The sequence below is a fragment of the Ornithodoros turicata genome, chromosome 1, assembly GCF_037126465.1.
Source record: "Ornithodoros turicata isolate Travis chromosome 1, ASM3712646v1, whole genome shotgun sequence".
Taxonomy (NCBI): Eukaryota; Metazoa; Arthropoda; class Arachnida; order Ixodida; family Argasidae; genus Ornithodoros; species Ornithodoros turicata.
In genome coordinates, this window is record NC_088201.1 from 203,694,947 (window position 1) to 203,719,358 (window position 24,412).

General features: G+C 47.6%; 1 protein-coding gene across 2 annotated transcripts; it reads left to right on the forward strand.

The window, feature by feature from the left end:
* The first annotated feature begins 8,005 nt into the window (after positions 1-8,005).
* LOC135375559 (uncharacterized) lies at positions 8,006-23,731 on the forward strand. 2 transcript variants are annotated; one of them, XR_010417280.1, is made up of 4 exons: positions 8,006-8,647; positions 17,704-17,775; positions 17,905-18,109; positions 22,941-23,731. XR_010417280.1 is itself a non-coding variant. In XM_064608235.1 (2 exons), the coding sequence occupies exons 1-2, from the start codon at positions 17,875-17,877 to the stop codon at positions 23,312-23,314; spliced, it is 609 nt and encodes a 202-aa protein (XP_064464305.1). In that variant the 5' UTR covers positions 17,835-17,874; the 3' UTR covers positions 23,315-23,731. The 2 variants fall into 2 exon arrangements, 1 of the variants encoding a protein (XP_064464305.1); XM_064608235.1 differs by lacking the exons at positions 8,006-8,647; positions 17,704-17,775 and having other exon boundaries at positions 17,835-18,109.
* Positions 23,732-24,412: the final 681 nt, after the last annotated feature.

Sequence of the window (24,412 nt, forward strand, 5' to 3'; positions counted from 1 at the left end):
ATTATAATAAAAAAACTACGCCACCTAGAATCATGCGGTCAACAGCATTTCTTCTTATTAGGTTTTTGACACCTCCTAATGTGAATGTCATGTACTCGAAGTTTAATTATGTAAATATTTGCGAACTGAACTCGGAAATGTGCCAAGTAAAGGTCACTTTTTTACCCCACCAATATGAAGAGCGTGCCGAATTCACTCAAATTCATTATAATTCACAGTGATATTCACGAGCAATCCCATCTGAAAAAATAGCCGAATATCATGCTTTTCGGAGCAACGGACCATAGGGCGCGATGACTTTTTGAGCGCAATCGCTCTCAGTGCGACGAAAGGAGATTCCGAAGCCAGCCCACGGAGTGATAGTAGAAAAAGTAACAGTTCCTAAAATTGGGAGAGGGAAAGCATTATCCCAGCGAAAGTCGGACATGATAAGCCGTGCCTGTTTTATCTCTTTCTGCGATGTCGGGGAGGGTTGGGTTTCCAACCTCCTTTCGTCGGACTGACAAAGATTGCGCTGAAAAATTCATCGTGCGCTATTCTGTGCGACCTCCGTAGAGCATGATGTTCGGCTATTTTTTCCGATGGGATAGCTCCTGAATATCCCTGCCAATTATCATTAATTTCACTAAATTAGACACGCTCTTCACATCGGTGGGGTAAGAAAGTGACCTTTACTAGGCAAATTTCCGACTTAAGCTCGCAAAAATTTACATAATTAAACTTACGTTACACGACATGCACATGAGTAGGTGGCAAAAGCCCAGTAAGAACAAATGCCATTGACCGCATGACTCTAGGTGGTGTAGTTTTTTAATTATAATTCAATGACACGTTTTCTGGGACACCCTGTATAATATAATATATTACATATATATATATATATATAATATATAATATTAAACATTATAAAGAGAGCCACACGCGGATAACATTGACACTGGCAGTATCCGCATCTCCAGAGTACACACGCTTGTCCGACACGACACACACGCTTTTTTAAAGCAGGTGTACCATGTCTGGGCGTATATTGAGCATACCCTCAAATCCGTGATTATTGCAACCGTAGGAATAAAATGTAGTACAAAAAATGACACCGGAGGTTTCCAAAGATGCAATATGTGCAGTATTTCGTGTGATAGATCACGCTTCATGATGCACCATGTATGAGAGGTAAATGTACAAGAGAAACCGAGCCGTCGCGAGGCAGCCCGGGGCAGAAAGGTAAAGCGCCCCTCTTCTCTCGCTGCCGTCAGGAGGTCTGTAAACAAAGAAAAGAAAACGCTCATTCGCTCCCGAGCTCGTAAATTCAAATTATCTCCATCCCTGCCTTATGTGTACAAACAACCTACAAGCGCTTGTCGTTCGGTGCTCCGAGGGCGCCCGGAACGGCTGCCCCTTTCACCGCCTCGCTACAACTTTGAGAAATAAAATGTTTCGGGACGAATGTGTTTCCTTCTGAGCCTGAAAAATATCGAGGAACCTCAGCACTCCACTTACTTTCATTAATAGCGGTTGAACAGTTGAACGCACAGTGACGCAAGCGGTGGCTCATCTGGGCACGCCATTTTTTCTTCCACCGAGTACCCTCGCATGCGGTTCTACATAGGGGATGTGGGTAGAGACACTAATGCTTACTTGCAGATAGTGACGGGGATATCGTGCGGATCGTGAAGCCGTGCAGTGATATCCCGTTTTTATTTAGAACGCTTCGATTTCTATCCGGTAATCAGAACATCGCAAGTGTACGAGCCGACCCCTAATTCCAACAAATTTCGTGTATTGCAACGTCTCAGTGTCAGACAGGTAGCACGGTCTACATTAGGGACACTGCTTGCGGGTTATTCTTATGCGATGGTTGCTCGCATAATTAATACACCCAACCTGGACGCCCAAGTGTTGGTTCCTTTTCCCCGATTTTTTCAGCCTCGCCGGCATAAGAGCGGACGACGTCTAGTACCAGGTTTTAGCGAGCGCCGGTTCTCTTCCTATAATTAGCACTCATACTACCTAGTGCTACGTTTTAGCCTCAAAGGGGTTTGTTAAGTGTGCGAGTAATAATAATAATAATTGGGTGTTTACGTCGCGAGACAACTGAGATCATGAGCGACGCCACAGCGGTCGGTCTGTGGATTGCTTTTGCCCACCTGAGGGCTCTTTAACGTGCGATGAAAGCTCACCACACGGCACCCCGTATTTAACGTGCCTCGCGGAAGACGGAATGTCTAAGCAACTTGTACCCTGCCACCAAGTTGCTGACGTCCTCGGCCGGGTTCGAACCCGCGATCTCGGGATCAGAAGGCGAACACGCTACCGACTGAGCCACCAAGGCCGGTAAGTGTGCGAATAAGGAAATAAAGGAAGGGACAGTGTGTATTACTTTTTCGGTAAATCATTAATATGCCCAGGATATCCCTACATCGTCGCTAACGTCCTGAATATTCGGATATCCATGGGACGTCACAGAACGACATTGGCGAATTGGTTTTACCCAGGAAATACCTGATGTCCCAGGTACGTTTGCAAGATATCGACCTTTGGATGTTTGGAATGGTAGTAGTAGCCAGCAGATCCCAGAGAAATCCATAGATATCGATATCACAGGAACGTCGCCAGGAGGTCGTTTGTAGATATGCGCATGATATACGGACGTTTGCGACATCTTGTTCTGACAGCAACTTTTTTCTTGTGCTGAGACCAAGAAAAAAACTAGACATGGGTAAGAAGCAAAATCGTTATGTATTGCTATCGTCCGATTGCTGCTGCCCTTGCAAAACATTTGTCTGTGAGCAATGCTCGTCACACAACAGGAATTCGATCCCTTTTACAGCTCCACTCAGCATGTAATTACTAATTACATTATTGACGATAGGTTGAATTAAAAACATGGTATTTGACAAGGAATGTTAGAAGCACTATTAGGTATACCTTGACACTGCAAATTGACCGGGTATTTTCAAAGTCGCACCCACTCACCGTTACAGATGTTTTATGCCTCAATACACTTAACAAACGTGCAGTCAACATCATGTATTTCAGTACACAAGCAGCAAGCCAATATTGGTCCAATATTGGACCCATATGGGCTGCCAAGCTTGCCAGTATTGGTCCAGTATGGGATGCCAATATCGGACCAGTGTGGGGAGTGCAACCAGGCTCCATATTGGACCAATATGGGCTGCCCATATTGGCAAGCCCATTTTGCGCCAATATTTCTGTGATAACACCAATGAGGAGTCCGTGTAATAATAAACCATTATCCGGTTTAATATCCACCACTGATATTACTTCTCTTTTTTTTGCGTTTTTATTTCTGCAGATCTCATTGATCCACGTTTTATTCAATTACAAAAACAACACTCCATCGCCCCAAAAACGCGGTGCTACGCGCGCAGGTGCTACGCGCGTCTTGCTGAACGACACAGGCGGTCCCACGGAAGTGCCTTTGCCAAACATCCCTCTGAAGGCATCATTGGGATCGCTATACTCTATTAACTGAACAATTCCAACCCGCTCCGAGAGTACAAAGGAGCGAAACACTTTCGTGACGGCGACGTATCTAACGTCCGACGTACCTAAGCAACTCGCACCGCTTGGAGTAACTTGAAAGCACCTAACTTTACAGAAGAGCCATCCCATTCTATCAAACATTGTTTTTTACTTGATCCGCTGCAATTCCGTTATCAATAGAGGAACCAGCGACAGTTTAGCCCGTATGAAACGTCCGATCCGACTGTCGCGCATGAGCATTAGTTGTAGGACGCGTGATTTCGCTCAAGCGACCACGCACGCTCCCAGTCGATTCGACCGATTGGTATCGCAAAGCAAGATGGCGGCTGATTCCAGAAAGTGGAAAATTGAGTTGACGAGTTCCAGTGAATGCTACAATGGGATTGTCACGTATGTTGACTGTTTAGAACAATGTGTATCATCTGCGGGAAGTTACATTGTGCATCTGCATTGCATTGGGCATTTCACACGCTTCAACGTCCAATCTTGCCGTGCTGCTTGGGCATTTGTGCAACACGGGTACGTACCATTTTCTGCATTTTCTGTCAACATGGGGTGTACATGGGCAATATGTGGCCCATATTGCCAGGATTTTCCGAATAGAGGCTCAAACTCGGCAATGTGGGGCCCATATTGCCCAGTTTCAGCCAATATGGGGGAAATCTTGGCGAAACGAGCCCCATATTGGACCTGTATCGCCAATGACCAGTCAATATGGGCCCAATATTGTGCGCTGCTTGGGTATGTGCTCTGTCCATTTGCTCTGGTCTCTCTTCAAATTCGAGTAAGCGGTGGACGGAGGCAAAGGGGAACCGGTCCTTCATATACTGCAGAAGGGCCCCTTGATAACGCGGTCCGCCCCCGGGTGGGCAGTGTCTTTGAATGCGCGGCCGATAAAAAGGTCGTCGGGCAGGTCGGGCAGTGCCGCTCGCGGTGCTGTTCCGTAAAGATTTTTCTTAAATCCCCTCAAGTCTGCGTGTGTGGCAGATGGGGCCAAAGGGACCCTGCTCTTCCAGGCTGAGAGCACCTTGGTTAACGCAGTCTGTTTTGGTCAACTGGCTGGGCAGTATTGCTTATAGTATTGTTCCTGGAAAAATTCTTCTTGGAGTATTGTGGGATATACAAAGGGTTTCTGCCCCGATTGCCCTACTGCCTAATTAGGGGGTGGGTTATGACACTTAATTATGCCCGTTCTGTAGAGAGTTCATCAAGCCTTGACACAAGCTCAGGGATTTAACGACATCCTATAGGAACATCCAAATTTCAGGGCAGGCCACAGACCTGCAATGTTACAAGTGGACGTACACGGGCGTGAAGCATTACAAATGCAAACTCTGTCCTCCACAGTTCAGCCACAGGATAAACAAACACCAGACGGAGAACAAAATAGCTGCTTGCAGAGCAATGGGTAGTTCAGCGAGTGTAGGAACGTATGGCTTCACATGTAGCCACGAAACACTTGGGACATAGACTGTGCAAGTACTGAGACCACATACTCCTACACATGAAAAAAGTCTTCCAAGTGTCAAATCTGTTTTGTCACATGTGCTCAGCCCAGAGACCTGAGGAAGCACATGGTAATCACATAGAGGAAAGACTGTACAGATCATGTCTGTGTCCCATCGCGTTTTATTTCTGTTGGATGTTTTGAAACTCACATGCATAGACAGACTGAGATTCAGAAAGTGGTGGATTGGAATTGGATTGCGTGGTGATGCATGTGAAATGTTAGGAAACCCATTGCTGGGGAGAGAAACAAACATGTTAAAGACATCCTCACACAGGCTCTGAAGTGCTGACTAAGGTTCATTTCCATGAGCAACATGCTCTGATGTTCTTCCCTTCTTTTTTATTCCTCCTGTCACGAATGCTTATCTTCTTCATCGGTGACTAATGATGCACCAGAGGAACATGCACAAGGGAGGAAAGGGAAACGCAAGCACTTGTGCCGTCTTATATCTTGTCCATGCCCCTTTGGTGCTTCGTTAGTCAACCAGAGATAGTTATCACGTAGCCCAACTCTCTACCATTATGCTTGTCTTCTTCAATTGTTTTGTGGGTACCTAGCAGGGAACAACGAACATAGGTCCATGCTGTGCACCTGCCAGGTGACAACTGCGAAGCGTTCTTGAGGTCCTGGCTGATGAAAACGGTGCGCCGTGTCGGCATGCGCGACGGAACCGGGGTGATGGACCGGTAACAAGTCATGGGGCTTGTTAATGTACGCGGTGTGGGATTGGTGGGGGTTCGGCGGAGCTCGGTGTCAGAAAATCACCTGGGAATCAGAGCGGGGAGCCATATACCAACTCCACGGAACTGCAGCTAAGGTCTTCCTTGATGAAGGCTCTGATGCCCAGCAGCGCGAAGGGAAGATTTGGCTCCAGTGTGCAGGGTCAACACGGGCAGTGACTGCCACCTTCAGCTAACGGTCTAGTCGTTCGCCGAGCCCATTCACCGCAGGGTGGTAGGCAGTTGTGTGGATGTGGCGAGTTCTGAGCAGGCGTGTAAGAGCCGTGAAGAGAGAGCACTGAAACTACAGTCCGCGGTCGGTGGTCGTGATGGAGGGGCATCCAAACCTGCGATGCGAAACCCATGATGCGACAAAAGTCTCGGCGATTGATTCGGCACTGATGTCGGTCAGCGGGACTGCTTCGGGCCACCTTGTAAATCGGTCCACACAGGATACGATGCACCGGTATCCTCGAGATGGTGGGAGGGGACCGACGATGTGCACATGCACATGATCGAATCGGCCGCGAGGTGGCAGAAACGATTGAAGTTGAGTCCGAGTGTGGCGTTCGGCCTTCGCTCGCTGACAAGGGATACAGGTCTTCAGCCAACGCTGCACATCCTTATTCATGCTCCTCCTAGTGTAGCGTTGTGCCAGAGGCTTTTGGGTAGCGCGCACGCCAGGATGGGAAAGGCCGTGCGTCGGTCGAAGGTGGGCCGGCGCAACTTGACGGGAATTAACGGTCGATTAATGCCTGTGCTGGTATCGCAAACAACAGTCGTCAGTGTGGCCGGGAGGGGAACTTCGCGCAGCACCAGTGACGTGTGTTGCGTGGCTAGAAATTGTTTCAGTTCGGAGTCGCGAACTTGCGCCGCTGCGATGTGCGGCGGTGCACGGCGCAGAAATGGATTCGATGCGAGAGAGGGCTCCCGTGGCACCGTTGTTCACACCGTGCACGTGACGTATGTCCGTCGTAAGTTCGGAAATGTAAGCCAGATGCCTCGCTTCGCGGGCGAGGTAGTGTGTGCGGTAGGTACGAAATACGAATGGGAGGGGCTTATGATCCGTTATAGCGTGGAATGTGCGGCCCTCCAGGAAGTATCGGAAATGACGCACTGCTGCGTATATGGCCAAAAGCTCTCGACAATAGACACTGTAGCGAGTTGGCGCGTTGTTTACGTGGTGGAAAAAGAACACTACAGGGTGCCAGGCGTCGTCGGTATGCTGCTGCGAAACTGTGCTCACAGCGGTGCTAGACGCATCTACCATGAGACGGCTTGGGGCGTCGTGCCGGGGTGGATTAGCATAGCAGTGTCCGCGACGGCGTGCTTGATATCTGCAATGGGATTGCGACCACGGGACGCTGGACGATGGCTTCGGGTTGTTGCGGAGCACATCTAGCAATGAACCGACGGTGAAAGTTCACCAAGCCAAGAAAGCGACGAAGCTGAGGGATCGTCGTTTAACCATGTGACCTCAGTCGTGCGCCAAGGGGATTACAGGGTGAATTTAGCGAAGGTTACACATTTTGATCCCGTCGTAAAAATAGAAAATGACGTTCCTAGCGCTCCAAACTTTGCAGACTGATAGTCATTCGCCCCAAGTTTCGACCATTTTTTTTTTTTTTCAAATGCTCTCGCTTTGTGGAAAAGAAGTTAGAAACAAAGCAAATTCTTACTCCACGCATTTCCAGTGGACTATACCGCCTGCAAACCCCCATTTTTTTTCCTTCTGTCTGCTTCTCATTCACATCACCATGTATACGCTGCACCTGGTCCATCTGGTTGTTGGTTGTTCCACAGGTTCGGGTTTTGTTTCATCTCCTGAGAGCATCACCGTGGTGGTCTGCAGGCGGTATAGAGCATAGGAAGTGCATTTGAGTGAAAATTTCCTTTGCTTCTAGCTTCTTTTCTACGAAGTGATAGCATTTGAAAAAAAATATGGTTGAAACTTTGGGCGAATGACTATCAGTCTGCAAAGTTTGAAGAGCCGGAGACGTTATCTTATATTTTTATGACTCGATCAAATGTGTAACTTTCGCGAAATTCACCCTGCGTCTGTGCAGTCAGACGCAAACAGCGTGACGAGGTACTGCGAACATGGCGCTATCTAGTGTTTCAGAAGTCTGGAATCACTGATGAGTGATGATATTAAGAGGACTGACATGCCCTCTTACTGTCCGATTACTGAAATTTCAGGTGCAAGAGGAAGCAGTGGTACACTCCATATTAAGGAGCTGCACAGAGGCACGTGTGATCAAGAAGAGGGCACCTACAAGATCACAGGCGGACTGACACAGACGAGAAGCCATACAAGTGCGATCTCTGTCCCGCAGTGTTTGGACAGAGCACAACCCTGTCACGACACAAGCAAACGCACACGTGAGAGAGGCCATACAAGTGCGATCTTTGTCCTGCAGTATTCAGACGCCGCAGAACCTTGTCACGTCACAAGTACAGGCACACAGGCTTGTAGCCATACAAGTGCAACGTCTGCCCTGCGAAATTCAGCGAGAAGAGCGTGACGAGCGGACACACACGGGCGAGAAGCCATACAAGTGTGATGTCTGCCTTGCGGAGTTCGGTGAGAGAGGGCACCCACAGCGTCACAAGCGAACACACACGGGTGACAAGCCATACAGGTGTGATCTCTGTCCTGCAGAGTTCAGGCAGAGTACGACCCTGTCACGTCACACACATATGGGTGAGCAGCCAGAAAAGCGCGACCTCTGTCTTGCAGTGTCGTCCAGCACAAACTTCCGGTGTGATACAAGTGCCGTCTCTGTCCTGCGGAATTCTGGCACAGCGTGGACCTGGGCATCACATCTGGACACCGACAGGCGAGAAGTCATAGAGGACAATTCTCTGTTCTACAGACCTGGGGCACAACACAAACCTGCAGTGCAACAAGGTAACTTGCACGGGTGTGAAGCCGTACGAATGCAACTTCTGTACTCCAGAGTTCATGTACAGCACAAAGTCAGCATGTAGCCAGTACACACTTGGGATAACGACCGTACAAGTGCAGAGGGCACATACACGTACATGTACACGTGAAAGAGGCCGTCCAAGTGTCAATTCTGTTGGGTTGCCAATTCGTATTGCTAGCGAATGCTAGCACACCATGGGAATGGGAATGTCACGCGATTGCGGGCTTCGTCATGGGAAGCCCTCTTCCGGGAATCTTACAACATCATGGGAACGCCACGCGTTCGCGGGCTTCGTATTGGGTTGCCTCCTTTCGCGAATGTTAGGACGCTACGGGAGTTGGAGTGCACGCGATTACGCTCTTCGTCACGGGTTGCCCCCATCCGCGAATGCTAGGACACCATGGGAATGGGAATGTCACACGATTGCGGGCTTCGTCATGGGATGCCCTCTTCCGGGAATCTTACAACACCATGGGAACGCCACGCGTTCGCGGGCTTCGTATTCGGTTGCCTCCTTTCGCGAATGTTAGGACGCTACGGGAGTTGGAGTGCACGCGATTACGCTCTTCGTCATGGGTTGCCCCCATCCGCGAATGCTAGGACACCACGGGAATGGGAATGTCACGCGATTGCGGGCTTCGTCATGGGTTGGCCCCACCCGCGAACGCCAGGACGTGGGCCACGGGAATGGGAATGCGCGCGATTACGCGCTTCGTTATGAGGTGCCCTCTTCCGGGAATCTTACAACACCATGGGAACGCCACGCGTTCGCGTTTGAATGACGAAGATGTTCCATCACAAGTGCCGCTGGGCAGGCCATTGAAGGTGGTCTCTGCGACGAATCCGGAATTCTAAAGTTAACGTGGTATCCACTTCGAGGTGCCTTCCGAGAAGAAGAAAAAGAAGTTTCGCAAAATTTGTTCGTTTTTTTTTTTTTTTTTTCATAAAAGATTAAAAGCGTCAATTGGTAACCAACTGCCGGCTTCCGGGTTAAACTGCCCTTCCCTGCTTCGCCTCTTCCGCTGACGTAACGCTTATGTAACATTAGCATCTTCGATCCGACTGGCCATAGACTTTGGCCAACAACGAGAAAATCGCCCAGTTTCACCGTCGGGGAGTAAAGCAGTTCGCGACGGAGAGGGGGCGCAATTATTGGAGTCGTTTGGCCCCAGTTGTCGCAGAAGATTTAGCACGTTACCCTGAAGCCAATACCACACCTATTACATGTGACGTACACTCGGTGGTTGTAACAACTTAGTTCTGCCCTATAGCAGTTTCCTTTTTTCTCTCAATAATTGTGTAACTCGCGGCAGATCGGCTGCATTTGTCCTGCATCAATGTGACACTCGTTCTGGACCGCAGCCGACGCAGAGATTTTTGAACGGAGCATCACTGCCTGCCCACTCAAGTCGTCCCAATTGTCTCTGCACCTTCCTCAAGGTTATGGCGCGTCGTCTCTGAAACAGCGTATGATACTCTGCCGTAGAATCACGTCATTCGATACAGATCTATAAAGGGGGCGGGAACTGTTATCGGGGGATATGATATCGGTTCTACCAGGCAAAGTCCCAGGCAGCACAGCGTACTGAAAGTCGAGCGCAATAGGGGGTGGACGGGTAGTTGGAATGCGCATTGAAGATACTCTTGAAACTTAGGGACATTGGTAAGACACATACCATCAACCCCTATTGCATTCGACTTTCGGTGCATCGTGCTGCCTGGGATGCTGTACAGCTGATATGGTTAGTGTTTTCACCAGCGCCCGTTTCGACGAAAGTACCGTGCGGAAGGTGCACGTCTGGTGAGCCAGGTGTCCCGTCATGGAAGTACTGCTCGCGACACGGTTGTCTGAAATCTCCAGCCTGTGGCTGAGCGGTCCCCTATCGCCGGTGTCGCGCTCAAAGGAGCTATTCGCGATTCCAATGAACTATAGGTGGCGCCGCGAACTTCCAAGATGGCGGACGACGAAAGGAGGTCTCCCGAGCGAAGCAAGCGTAGTCGGCAAGGTGTCGGCCTAATTATGTTCATCTGTTTCAGTTTTTAATACCCACAAATGGGCATGTTTCATGAAAAAGGAATTACCTTTATCATCTGGTCGTCTCATACTGTGCAGTTCAAATCAGAAAAGTAGGCGAAAAGTTCCCGTCCTCGAAGTTTGTTTACAAACGTCGGGAGTCGAGTGAACAAAGGAGGCATTTTAGAATTTAAGAAGGCAAAGCAGGGATATGTTTCCAAGAAGAGTGACATTTCATGTGTTTTCGAATGTGGATTACTAGTCTGAAAGCAATACCATGTTTGAGTTTCTCCTCCGATAGTCCCTCGTATTTACGTGTGAGTGTTGCAATCAAGGGAACAACAGCTCCGTTGGAAGGGTAGTGTCTCTATTAATTGATACTTTTTGTCGGAACATAGAGAAGGAACCATAAAATTGTAATGCACAAGTTAACGTTCACATGGGCATTTGCAACAGCTCAAGATAACACTTATTTTCTTTGTTTCGTGTGATGAAGATAGCGCGCTCATATGACGTTAGCTCTGACCCTGATGTTTTCAGAACTCTGTGACTGTATGTCAAAGGTATACGTGAACAAACAATACATATTTTGAAAACCCTTGGCGTACACGCGTATATCTGACACCTTGTCTTCACTTTACACCATACATGTGCAGCTATTTAACATGCATTATTCTGTGCGGTGAACATCTGAGCGCTGGAAGAGACGCTCTGGCAAAGTGAAGTATTCGTTTTCTCTACCGCTCTTTGTATTTACCTACAACTTGGTGTGATATTTGTATATTTGCGAGTCATTCGTTGATACGTGTGCGGCACTAGACAGAAGCTTTCAGTCCCAGAGAACATCCATAGTGGATGCTTGTCTACGTCGCATTAGTACGGTGATATTGTTTACTTCGCCTGAGGTCTGAAAATGCATATATATGAACTCGACAAAGAAATGCGGGTTCCTCGTTTGGTATTACTAAGATTAATATTAAGATAGTATCGTGGTAACAGAGTTGTTCCGGAAACTCGGTCGACACATGGGACCTCCGTTCCGTTCTTCTTGATTAGGGAAACAAAAGAAAGCGTGGGGCATTTTCAACAAGCTGAGAATAAATTAGTAGTGCAACATTCCTCTTTTCGATGTCGATACATTCTTTGCTGCCGGCATTCTGACCATAAGCAAGAGAAACGTGTATCGCCGTACCGCTTCCCTGTCCGGACCCGCTGCCGGACCTCCACTCACAGCTTTCCGAAATCGTCGCCAGGTGGCCACGGCTTCGCTGGAATCGCGATCACCTGTCGGGAGAAGTAACCCTGGATACCTGGGTGTCGTCTGATTTATTCATTTGTGATACTTCTGGCATAGTGCCGTAGAAGGAAGGACATTCCCCAAATACAAATCGTTAGAACATCTTCAGCAAACGGAAGAAAGAAGAAATGCATATGCATACAACATACATACATACAATACATAAGAGTAGGATGCACACTCTATATTATATAAAAGTAGTTGCTAAAAAATACTGTGTTTTATGAGTTGCTGTGTACCTGAAAATGAAAAAACAGGCTAGTGACAGCCTCAACGAAAGATGGCAGGGTGTCACATGCAACAACATCCGCGGGTAAGTGGTTCCAAACATCTATGGTCAAAGGAAAAAAAAACGAGTTCTTCAGACAGTTAGTGCGGAACCTATATTGCTCGATGTGCTTTGCGCGCTTCAGACGTGAACTACCCCGCTGAGAAAAACGTACATATTCATTCGCCTGAGTACAGGTTTGGTTATAGCAGATACTCCAAAGTAACTTTAAGCGCCGAATTTTGGTTCTCACTTCGAGGGAGGGAAGACTTGCCGCAGCTAAGAGTTCAGCCGGAGAAGACCTACGAGAAAACTGGTTAAATATAAAACGAACAGCCCTTCGCTGAACTTTTTCTATGCCCTGTATTGCGCTGTTAGTGAAGTCCGATACCAAGACAGTGGGAGAGAGGGGGATAGCGGCCTCCCCTATAAGGCTGTATTGGTACAGTTCCTTCGTGTGCGACACCGTCGATAGGGCACCGCTCAGCCACGGGCCGGAGATTTCAGACAACCGTGTCGCGAGCAGTACCTCCAGAGACTATGAATACCTGTATACAAACGACGGTCCGGTTCCAATTTTCTTTTCACGTGCAACGGTCAACACCACTTAGATACAGAAAGCGTGCACGCTCATCGACGTGACGTAACAATTGAGAGTCAGCCAATCAGGATTGTGTTTTCAACGGCTGTAGCCAATCAGGAATGTGCTTTCAGCGGTTGTACACTGTTAAAACAGAACTTCACCACATAGCACGCTTCTAGCCAACCATCATGCCGAATGATATCATTCCGTGTCATGATATGTTCAAAACAGGGGGGAGGCGCCTATCTGGGACAAGATAATCTGTCCCAGATAGGCGCCTCCTCCCATTTTCACCAAATCAATGCACAGAATGATATCATTCGGAATGATGGTTGGCTGTGAGCGTGCTATGTGGTGAAGTACTGTTTTAACAGTGTATGGCCATGAACGATCACCGTCGTCTGCGAGGTGTGATCGAACGCCCCCACGCGTGCAAAACGGGAAAACTTGGGGAATAAAGCGCAAAACTGTCTCAATCTTTCTCCAAAGTGATATCCCTGAGAGCGTGTTGTACTTTTTGTCTAAATATTTAGCTCTGCAGGTTCCAGGTGAGCTGCAATCATTCTTGAATTTTGCGGAACGGTGAATCGCAATAGCAGACAAATTCTGACTACTATCTATGTCCACGTAGCGAAGGAGGGAGAGGAGGCAATGCACAGACTTTTTCTATCTAGGTGGCGTTGGTAGGGTGCAGGGTATAAAGTCCCTAGAGTAGGGACTTTAGCAGGGTAACCACACGTCCCATTTTAGAGGGACGATTCGCTGCCGTGTTCCTTTGTTTTGTTTTGTTTTTTTTTTTTTTTTTTTTTTAGCGATGCAGTATGTCCCGTTTCCGTGGAAGTTGAACAGTTTGGAATCAGTATGAAGAGAAGAGTTGGAAGTTGAAGTTGGGATCAAAGACGGCATTGCAAACGAAAGAAAAGAAAAGAAAAGCGCAACATCCCTGCGGAGCCCGAAATTATAAAAACGCGTAAAAAACAAAAAGCTGGTAGTCATTGACGAACGTCGTCGTGGAAGGAAGTTGACATCCATCGACCAGAAGTATTATAGCCTCTCCCTGTCGGCAGTTTGATTTATTCTGAAGGCTGACGAGAAACCGTGAATTCGCCGGTGAGGACGCAAGCAGTAGAGTGCGCGTAACCGCGAGAAAAACCGGAAGCACGCGCATATGAGCAGCGTGTTGTGGACCGAATGTTCTTCAACATCGACAGCACCAACGGGAAGAAGAACGCCCACATTTGACGCCATTGACCATCGAACTGGCTCCAGAAAGCCAATGCCAAAGTGTAAATCTACATACTCCTTGTTATTATTATTATTATTATTGATGAGATAGTTCGTTCAGTGCTAACATACTGCTCCAGGATCGTCTGGGTGAACAACAATTGGGGATAAGCACCCGGAACAGAACAACGTCAAGGAACAGGACACAGACACCGCGCGTGCACAAGCAAGTGTGAAAAACGAGGCTTCATCTTAAGAAAACGGTGAGCTCTACAGGGTGTTCAAAGCTTTCACTAGCTTCCACAGCTTTCACTAGCACTTTAAAAATAAAATAAACAAAAGAAAACTGGTGCTATATTTCTGTTCCTTGAGTAAGAAACAGGCGCTACATAATTAGCAGCACCTGTTTCTTACACAAGTAACGTAAAGTTATCATCCGGTTTCCTGTCATCGCTGTGTTTGCGTAGCGCTCGTGAAAGCTTAATTTTGAACATCCTGTATACCTAGCCGTGTGACATCGGCCTGCGGATATAATGGAATGTTGCAACAGGTGTTCTAACTTTTTTTGCGAGTCTTCAAAACTACAATGAAGCCTGAATACATGTACCCTTGAAAGGAAAGCTATCAGGACTGGGTTTCTTTGTGTGGATATAAGCAAAAAGGATTGCATCAACATTAAAGGGACTATGAAACGATTTTTTTCTTCGTTTCGTTCGAAAGAAGACATTTTTCTGAGTCTAGAACCGAAATTTTACTTTCGTCGCGCGAGCGGATTTCTCGGGAGCGAATTTAAACGGAGCGGCGAAGGGAGGACAGCTGGCGCCGCGCCGTGACGAGCTGCCGAGCGGAGACACAACGGGTAACTTGACGCGACCACGGCCGGCTCAGCAACACGTCATCGTGACGTGTTGCCGAGCCGAGGAATCCCGCCAGGAGCATGCGCCGTAGGATCCCGCGTATGCGTTCATCGGGAGTGGAAATCTCCATGACAGCAGCTTTCGCGCGATCGGCAGATTTCGGCAGTGGCGGCAGCCACAGCGCGAGCTCGCGGCATTACTTGCCATTGTGCAACACCGGTGACGTAACGGGGAACCGAAGAGCGGTCCGTACAGTTACACCATCGGCAGGGAAATATGCGCGGGAGAGGAGGAACGCGGAAGAGACATTTCCAGCGCGCGCTCCTCGCAGAGTGGAGCGATTTCGTCCGGAAAAATTTGTGGCATATTAGTTTCTCTGCGGGAAGAACAGTTTCCATCGAAAAAAAGTATGGGGGTTCGGGAAATTTCGTAGTCCCTTTAAGGTGCGCATGCTAACGTGTTCTCTTGTGTTCTAGTTCTTTTAACGCTCCGTAAAAACATCCAAATAACCGACAGAAAAGAACCTCGATTCACTGAAAAGAATTTGAAGAACTGTCCACATAGGGCAAGGAAGGTGGTATTCGTATCTCGGCAACGTCACCTAATGGAAGACTTTGACGACTCTCGTGTAGGTGTTTGCCAGGCTGTCCTCCCCAATAGCCACCAATGACACTATTCTTGTATTCCTAATTAGTACTACGCAATCCACGTTACCTCTCCAAGCACACACGGTCGCAACCTCACAAAACTATTGAAAACAATGCAATATTAATAAAAACACTAGACAATAGAGATGACATGATCATGGAACCGGCGGATGAGGTGGGTAGCATCCAGGGGAATTTAACGGAATCTTTTCTGTTTCCGTTACTGCCTCCGTTTCAGTTCCCATTACAACTAGGGATGGGCCAACCAAATCCTGAAATCCTAGACAGTGATTCGGGTATCCGAGTCCCAATGGCAAAAAACGGAGTATTGAATCTTTTGAATCTACCAACCACGTTTTCTTTTTCTCTCTTCTTTCTTTTTATTTGCACATCAGGAGTGTGCCAAAATCCTGATTGGCCAATGGATGTTTCTTTGTTTGTCTGTTTATATTGCTTCAGAGTGAAACAGTTTAGGAAAGAACTCTTACGTTACAAGTTGAAAACCTATGCGGTTTTGTTTTTCCATTGTTTCCCACATTTATGGAAAGAATTCTGGCTCGAGAGTTTACGTAGTTATTTGACGTAGTGGATGAACAACGTGTTACGTAAATTACAATTAAAGATGAGGATATGGATATATTTTTTTCCTGAAAGTGAACTATTATTCAATTAGTTTTTCATTAGACAAAAATATGAAATTCTGCTTCAAAACATTCTCCGGTAGAAGTACCTTTTCTCCGTGGCTTTTCGTACGCTTTTTAAAGAAAGGATTCGAGATTCGTAGGCTTTGTGGATTCAATTCCTTGGATTCATATTCACAACTGTTGTTCTTTTTGTTTCCGTTTCGGTGCCTACCCACCTCCTTGTTGTTTTCCTTCTTATTCTTTTACTGAGCTGTGAAGCCGTGACAAAACTTAATACCTCTGCATACCGGGTGGTTATTTTTAGCCTTTACAGAATTTTCGTTACAAAAGTACGAGATCACTACAGATGTCGTTTTTGCAGCCCAGTTCTACGGCCAAGTGGACGTGCTATCGAAGAGAGTGTGCAATTACGAGACAACTAATTACCTAAAATTACAAATTCTGAAACATGCGCGTGCGTTACAACATCCATCCCCGAGTTTTTATATTCAAGTGAGTCAAAACCGCAGCGACCTGGGAGTAACCTGACCCGAGCGGGGAGTAAAAAGGGGATAGAAAAAGTTTGCGCAGTTTATGGTTGATCTGCTGATGCTGGGAGTAACCTGGAAGAATTTGTGGTTGTCTCTGCAATTCCTCTGTCTCGGGGTTACCTTTCCACGAGCACTGCGCTTCTTTCTTAAAGGTACCGTAAAGCAGTAGACAAGCATGATATGCCGGTGATATGACTAGAGACTTTGTTGCTTCTAAATACAATATTCGGAACCATACGACCGACAACGCGCTATAAATATTTTTAATTTGCCATGAAAAATGCGGCGTAGGAAGCGGTGCGACGCCTGGTGTCAAACAACCCCCTGTATAGCGGGCAACACTGAAAATTGGTATTACACACTATTACATCGGAACTTCGTTATTTTAGTAACAATATTATTAGTTTCCCTGTTTACCTATGCATTCTGAAACCCCTGGTAACAGTGTTTTTTGCGAAGTAACGCAGCGCTGTTCGATGGAGGCTCTCCCTACTTCTCTACTGCGCCTGCGCGCTCCTTCTGTTCGCAGGCTCTTTCGACGAACAAACTCTCTGTGACCCTCTGTGAACAAACAAGTCCCGACGCTGTTTGGCTTCTTGAACGTCTGACACATTTTTCTCAATAGCTCAGCATTTCATTTCAGTTCGCTTATCCGTTTATCCTCAGACGTGGATCGTTGTGTGAATTGCAGGGGCGGATTTTATGGTGGATTGTGCTGGATTGTTATGTCGGGCCCAGTGTTGTACGCATGCAATGTGGTTGCCGCCGTATGTGGCAGGAGTACGGAATCATTTCGAATACCTAGTACAGTGTTGCCCATAATCTTTAATTGTAATTTTCTAATTAATTGCGCCGTCGATTGGAATGAAACTTGCGCACTTTTTGTCCTGATGGCTTGGACTATCGAATAGCCACACTAAATGACATTTGATCAGTGCTGCTTTACAGTACCTTTAAGAAACGATCTCTACAGGTTACCCCTCTCTGGCAAGTCTTCTGTCTTGACTTGGAACCCTTGAAGACAGGGCTGACCCTCTGACAAACGGTGAGTTGGCCCTCTAATTGATGCACGCATTTGTTTGAGCCTGCAGCAACCGTTCACTTCCGGAGCCAGTTTTCTCTTTCTCATAATTTACATGGGAAAATGACAGCCAATGGTTTACTCCCCATGAAGGAAGAGGCAAGACGTACTCGTGTCTTGGAGTCATCACGTATTAACCCCTCGGATTCTCAACTCCAAGAAATGCGGCTCTCCCCAGAGTTCAGTGGTCAACTCGTGAAAGTGAAATCGGAACCACCTGATTTTGCGTGCCTGCCAGAAGAGGGCCAGGTACAGCAACAGCAGTGCAACGAATCCTCACCGGGAGGTGATGCTGATGGTAAAATCCTCGTGTAAACAATACGCTGAAGGTAGTAAGATCTTGTAGACATGCCGCTCAGACCACTGGCCACGATGGCTCAGTTGGTTGGCACTTACTGATCCCAAGGTTGTGGGTTGAAATCCGGGTGAGGACGCCAGCAACTTGATGGCGGAGTACAAGTTGCTCAGACACACAAATAACCGTCGATCCATGAGAAACGCGCAACAAGGCAAGGGGTTTCTCATGGATCGAGGGGTCAGTGGCCTCGTGGGGAAGGTCAGTCTACTTGAATGTGGTCCTGACCCCGTTACCCGTTGTTTGTGCATTGGCAGGGTGGTGCTGTTCTAGAGACACTGTCGGCCCTTTCGTTAAAAGCGGCATATGTGGAAAATACTGTAGAAAAAATTGTGATCAGGTACGCCGCACCGTTGGATGGCTGTACGCCGAAATAAATATTTCAAAATAAAAATTAAAAACCCACAACTAAAATTTCACCCTTTCAGAATTCACTTTTTGAAATAAACCGCTTAAAAATAGGTGCTCTCGAAATAAACGAGGTTAAAATAAATCATGGTTAGGCGTGGGAACGTAATGTTCCGTATGATAGCTTATGGGCGACACGATGTTCTTTTTGGCGGGACATGCTATCATGAGGTTTTGTGCTCATGTTTGTACAGATATCAATTACATTTGTTCGCATAACAACTTTGGATTTCCAAATATCCAGCCTTAAAACAATGAGGAGTGTGCGCGTGTGAATACGGGGCAATCACTCTTGACCCTTGAGCCAGCTGAGCTGTGGACTAGGCTAACAGGCGTCGGAAAGATGGTGGAGAGAACGTGGCTATTTGTTACACGTAGCAGGATTTAAACTAGCGTCAATGTGAGTTGAAGCCTGGAGACAGTGCTTCGAATGTGAATCTTTACTGCTGCCTCAGCAGTTTTGGAGTGCAAACTGACTGCACACATGCTCGTTTGATACGGTGGGCGTAAGTAGGATTCGGTGCCTTCATATTGAATTTCAGTCACAAAAAAAATATAAAAGAAAACATCTCATCCCAAAGCCCTAGCACCTACCGTAATTTCACGCGTATGAGCCGCGGCTTATGCGCAATTTTTCTTCTTTTTTTTTTGTCACGGGCGGTCTGCGGCTTATTCATCGGTGCGACTTATCTGGTGACTATTCTTGCCTGGTATTTTCCCCATCCGCCGGTTTTAACGAAAGGGCCGACAGTGCCTCTGGAACAGCACCTGCCCTGCCGATGCACGAACAGTGCGTAACAGGGACGCGTTCGCATTCGAGTCGACTGGTGCATTCCCCAAAGCTGCATTAACGGAAGTGGTGACAGTTGTATCGGAATGAAGCCGATAGTAATCTTATCTGTTGGCATGCCTTCGCCATGCCTTTGTGTCAACACGTACTCCCCCTACCGTTCTGTATAAAACCAGGTAATAAAGGAGCAACAGGTTGTTGCTGTCTAGACTGGCACTTGTAAGCTTCGCTCATCCTGATACATGGTGTCAGGAGTGGGATCCCCTCCCTAGTGCGGCCAGAATGGAAGGGCTCCGACCACCGGACCCCTTAGTACTTTCCGGAAATGTAGCCGACAATTGGCGCAAGTTTAAGCAGAGGCTGGAACTTTACCTGGAGGCAACGGAGGTCGAAGAAAAACCGAGGACCGACAAGAGAAAGATAGCAACCTTGCTGCACGTAGCAGGACCCGAGGCAGTGGAGGTTTTCAACACGTTTTCGCTCACAGCGGAAGAAAGAACTAGCTACACGACGTTGCTGCAAAAGTTTGAGGCCTACTGTACTCCGAAATGCAACGAGACCTACGAGAGGTATGTCTTCAGGTGTCGAATGCAGAATGAAGGCGAGCCGTTTGAAGCATTTTACCGGGACGTCCAGTTAAGAGCACAGTCCTGTAATTTTTCCACGCTGACTGATTCATTCATCAGGGACCAGATAGTATACGGAGTATGGGACGGAAATTTGCGAGAAAGGCTCCTCCGAGAAGATAATCTCACTTTGAGCAGTGCGGTCCAACTTTGTAAAGCCGCGGAATTGACGGAAGAGCACAAGAGGGCGTGGAACAAGTCTGAGAAAGTAGTCGAGCCGGTGATGAAGAGGGAACAGACGAAGATTAACAGAAAATGTGTGAAATGTGGCAGGAAGCACGAGATAAAGAAATGCCCAGCGTATGGAAAGGTGTGTCGCCAATGCAAGAGGAAGAACCATTTTGCAGCATGCTGTAGAGCAATCCGGAAGGTAACAGATAGGGTGTATTTGGAAGAACGCGCAGATAGCGGCGATGATTTCGACGTCCTGGAAGTCGGAAACAGCAAAGATAATGGCAATGACTGGCTCGTGACAGCATCTGTTTCGGGAAGAGACTTGCAGCTGAAGGTCGACACAGGGTCACAGGCCAACTTGATACCGCTCTCGGTGTATCGGAAGATAAGCGCGGGTGTGCCCACGAAGCCTGCGGCAGCGGTGCTGCGCAACTACAGCGGCGGCATTATCAGCCACGTCGGAACAGCGCAGCTGCTCACCAAGGTCAACGGAATTGAAAGCACTGTGGAATTCTTTGTGACAAAGAGTCCTCGCCGAGCGATTCGAGGTCTGAAGGCCTGCAGACTATTTGGTTTGGTGAAGTCCGTGGATGCCGTGGCAAGTGCAGTACAGCTCAAGGATCCGGTAGCGTCTCTGTACCCTGACCTTTTCCAAGGCGTTGGATGCACGAGAAGACAGTACAAGATGGTCCTGAAAGAAGGGACAACGCCTGTTATCCAGCAGCACGACGCGTGCCTCTCATGCTAAGGAAGCAACTAAAAGAGGAGTTGGACCGAATGGAAGCGGCTGGTATTGTGACCAGAATGGAGGAACCATCTGACTGGGTAAGCCCTCTCGTTGTAGTGAGAAAAAAGAATGGCAAGCTCAGGTTATGCATGGATCCTAGGCACATAAATCAGTGTTTGAAACGTGAACATTTTGTTTTGCCCAAAAGAGAAGACATTGAAGCAGAACTGGCAGGTGCCACATTTTTCTCGAAGCTAGATGCAAATGCAGGGTTCCATCAAATTCCACTAGATGAGGAAACATCACGTGTGTGTACGTTTGCAACTCCGTTTGGGCGTTACCGCTACAAAAGATTACCCTTCGGCATTGCTTCTGCTCCTGAAGTGTTTCAAAGGACAATGACTCAAATTTTTGATGGCCTGGAAGGTGTCAAAGTGTACATAGATGATGTGCTAGTGTGGGGCAAAACTCGTAAAGAACATGATGAGCGCTTACGTAAGGCGCTTGAGGTGTGTCAGCAGGAAGGAATAACACTTAACCCGGACAAATGTGTGTTTTCTGTGCAAGAGATTGCGTTCTTGGGTGACAAGATAACAAAGGATGGAATACAACCAGATCCTGAACTTACAAAAGGAGTTTTACAGATGCCTACACCATCGAGCAAAGAAGCCGTGCAGCGGATGCTTGGACTCGCCACGTACTTCGGTAAATTCCTTCCACATCTTTCCCAGAGAACCGCAGCTTTACGAGGGCTTCTTAAAAAAGAGTGCTACTTCGAGTGGACCAAGGCGCATGACGAGGAGTGGCAAAGCCTCAGGGACGCCTTAGCGTCGTCGCCGGTCTTGGCCTTCTACGACCCGGCCTTGGAAACTAAAGTGTCAACGGACGCATCGCAATGCGGACTTGGTGCAGCTTTGTTGCAACTGCATGGAAAAGACTGGCGACCAGTGGCATACGCTTCGAGGGTGCTTACGGACGCGGAGACCAGGTACTCGCAAATAGAAAAGGAGGCTCTAGGCAATGTTTTTGGTTGTGAGCGATTCCATGACTTTATTTATGGTAGATACGTTCTTGTCGAGACAGACCATAAGCCCTTAATCGCAATCTCGAAAAAAAATCTCGGGGACGTGCCGCCACGCTTGCAACGTTTTTTTCTTCGCATGATGAAGTATGATTATCAGCTCCAGTACATTCCAGGCAAACACCTGCAATTGGCGGACACACTATCGAGAGCGCCGCTTCGGGTGCAAACAGCGGAGTGCGCATACTCCGATGTAGAGGTGCATGCGGTGTGGACGCTTTCTGCAATGGTGAGTGAAAACACAATGAAACTTCTTAAAGCCGAGACTGAAAAAGACTTGTGTCTACGTGATGTGAAATTCGCTCTAGAGAACAACGAAGAAGTGCAAGGGTTGTTCAAGCCATTTCAACATGAACTATCTGTTGTCGGTGGTGTTGTACTCAAGGGAACCAAAGTGATAATACCAAACGGACTGCGCAAGGAGATGTTAAGTCGTGTTCACGAAGGGCACCTCGGAACTACAAAATGCATGGCAAGAGCTCGCACATTGATGTTCTGGTCAGGAATGAACGCAGACATCAAAAATATGGTCGCAAAATGCAGTGCTTGTAGAAGGTACGCCTATCGTCAACAACAGGAACCTCTAATGATGCGACCTACCCCAAAGCAGCCATGGCATCGTGTCGGAGTTGATTTGTTTCAGTATGCATCCAAGAATTACTTGGTTGTCTTCGATGCGACTTCAAATTATCCGGAAGTTGAAGAGCTCCGCGACACTAGTGCACGCAGTGTTATTAACACCCTTGCCAGCATTTTCTCAAGACATGGGTTACCGATGGAAGTGTACTCCGACAATGGTCCTCAGTTCCTTTCTAAAGAATTCAGGGACTTCGGTACATTATTCGATTTTGTTCATGTCACTTCAAGTCCAAGATTCCCAAGATCTAACGGACTCGCTGAAAAGGGAGTGCAAATCGTCAAAAGGATCCTCAAAAAAAGCACTTATGCTAACACGAACTTCTTCCTAGGACTGCTAAACTACCGGACGACACCGCTGGAAGACGGGAACTCCCCGGCAGACATACTGATGGGTCGACGACTACGGTCCCGCCTACCAGACTTCGGAAGTGCTTCACAGGTGGACGTCCGAAAGCATCGACAGAGTACATCACGAGGGTGTCACCTGCAACTTCTGCGGTCAGGTGAAACCGTCCGAATCCACCAAGATGGTGCTTGGACCGTCAAAGCGAAAGTGCAAGACCGCTTGGCACCGAGGTCCTACAAAGTCGTCACGGAGGACAATAAAGTACTGCGAAGGAATCGGCAGCACCTGCTTCCAACGTCTGAGCACTACGTTCGGACAACACCAGCCATGGGTGATCTTCCATGCACAGGAAGCTAGCCATTCAGCGAAGTACTGACAGGATCCAGCGGTCCCGAACCGGCAGTTCCCAGCACATTTGGTGCATCTTCCAAGGACTCTGCCCCATTGTTAACCAAAGACAGTGTAACTACGCAAGGACTGTCCCTGCGACGATCGACCAGGACAAGACGTCCGCCGGACAGATTGATGTATAAGTAAACTGTGTAGCTTTTTGTATGTAACTTTTATTGTGACGCTATTGTTGCGCTTAACGCTACTTTTAACACTGTGTACGAATTTAACAAAAAAAAAAGAAAAGAAAAGGGAGATGTATCGGAATGAAGCCGATAGTAATCTTATCTGTTGGCATGCCTTCGCCATGCCTTTGTGTCAACACGTACTCCCCCTACCGTTCTGTATAAAACCAGGTAATAAAGGAGCAACAGGTTGTTGCTGTCTAGACTGGCACTTGTAAGCTTCGCTCATCCTGATACAACAGTGATTCAACGTCTCCTGGAAGACCACTGACCCATCATTCCACGAAAAAACGCCCAACAAGGGCACGATCCGATCTCGGTAGAACTCTAGAACCGACCCCGGAGTAATGACCACAGGGTTTATGGTCTTCTCTATGGTCTCCTTTGTCGCACAAATCTGTCGTTTGGTATTGCCCGAGGCTTATCTGCCGGAAAATTTTCAAAACGTTCCTGAAAACGCGTCCCGCTGCTTATCTGCGGTGCGGCTTGTACGCGTGAAATTACGGTACTCTGTAATGAGCGACGAACTGTCACTGAGATGATGATGATGATCTAGTGGCTGTACCCTTTGTAGCGGGCAGACAACGCTAAACAGCGCGTCCTAGCCTAAAATCCGAAAAGAAAAAAAACTAACAACAAAAATTACTGTCCACTTTTTTCACACCATAGAGCCAATCTTTTCTTTGTGGTTTTCACCGCCTCCGTTTCTCCGCCGAATCCCAAAGCGTCTAGCAAAGATTCTGTATCCGCTTCCGGTGACAACTTTGAGCACTGCAACACGGTATGTTCAATTGTTTCATCAGTTTCCCCGCAAATGGAGCAGTGTGTGTCGGTCCTCGGTGAATCTGAGTCGTCAGTTTTTTCCTGCCGTGGTCGCAAC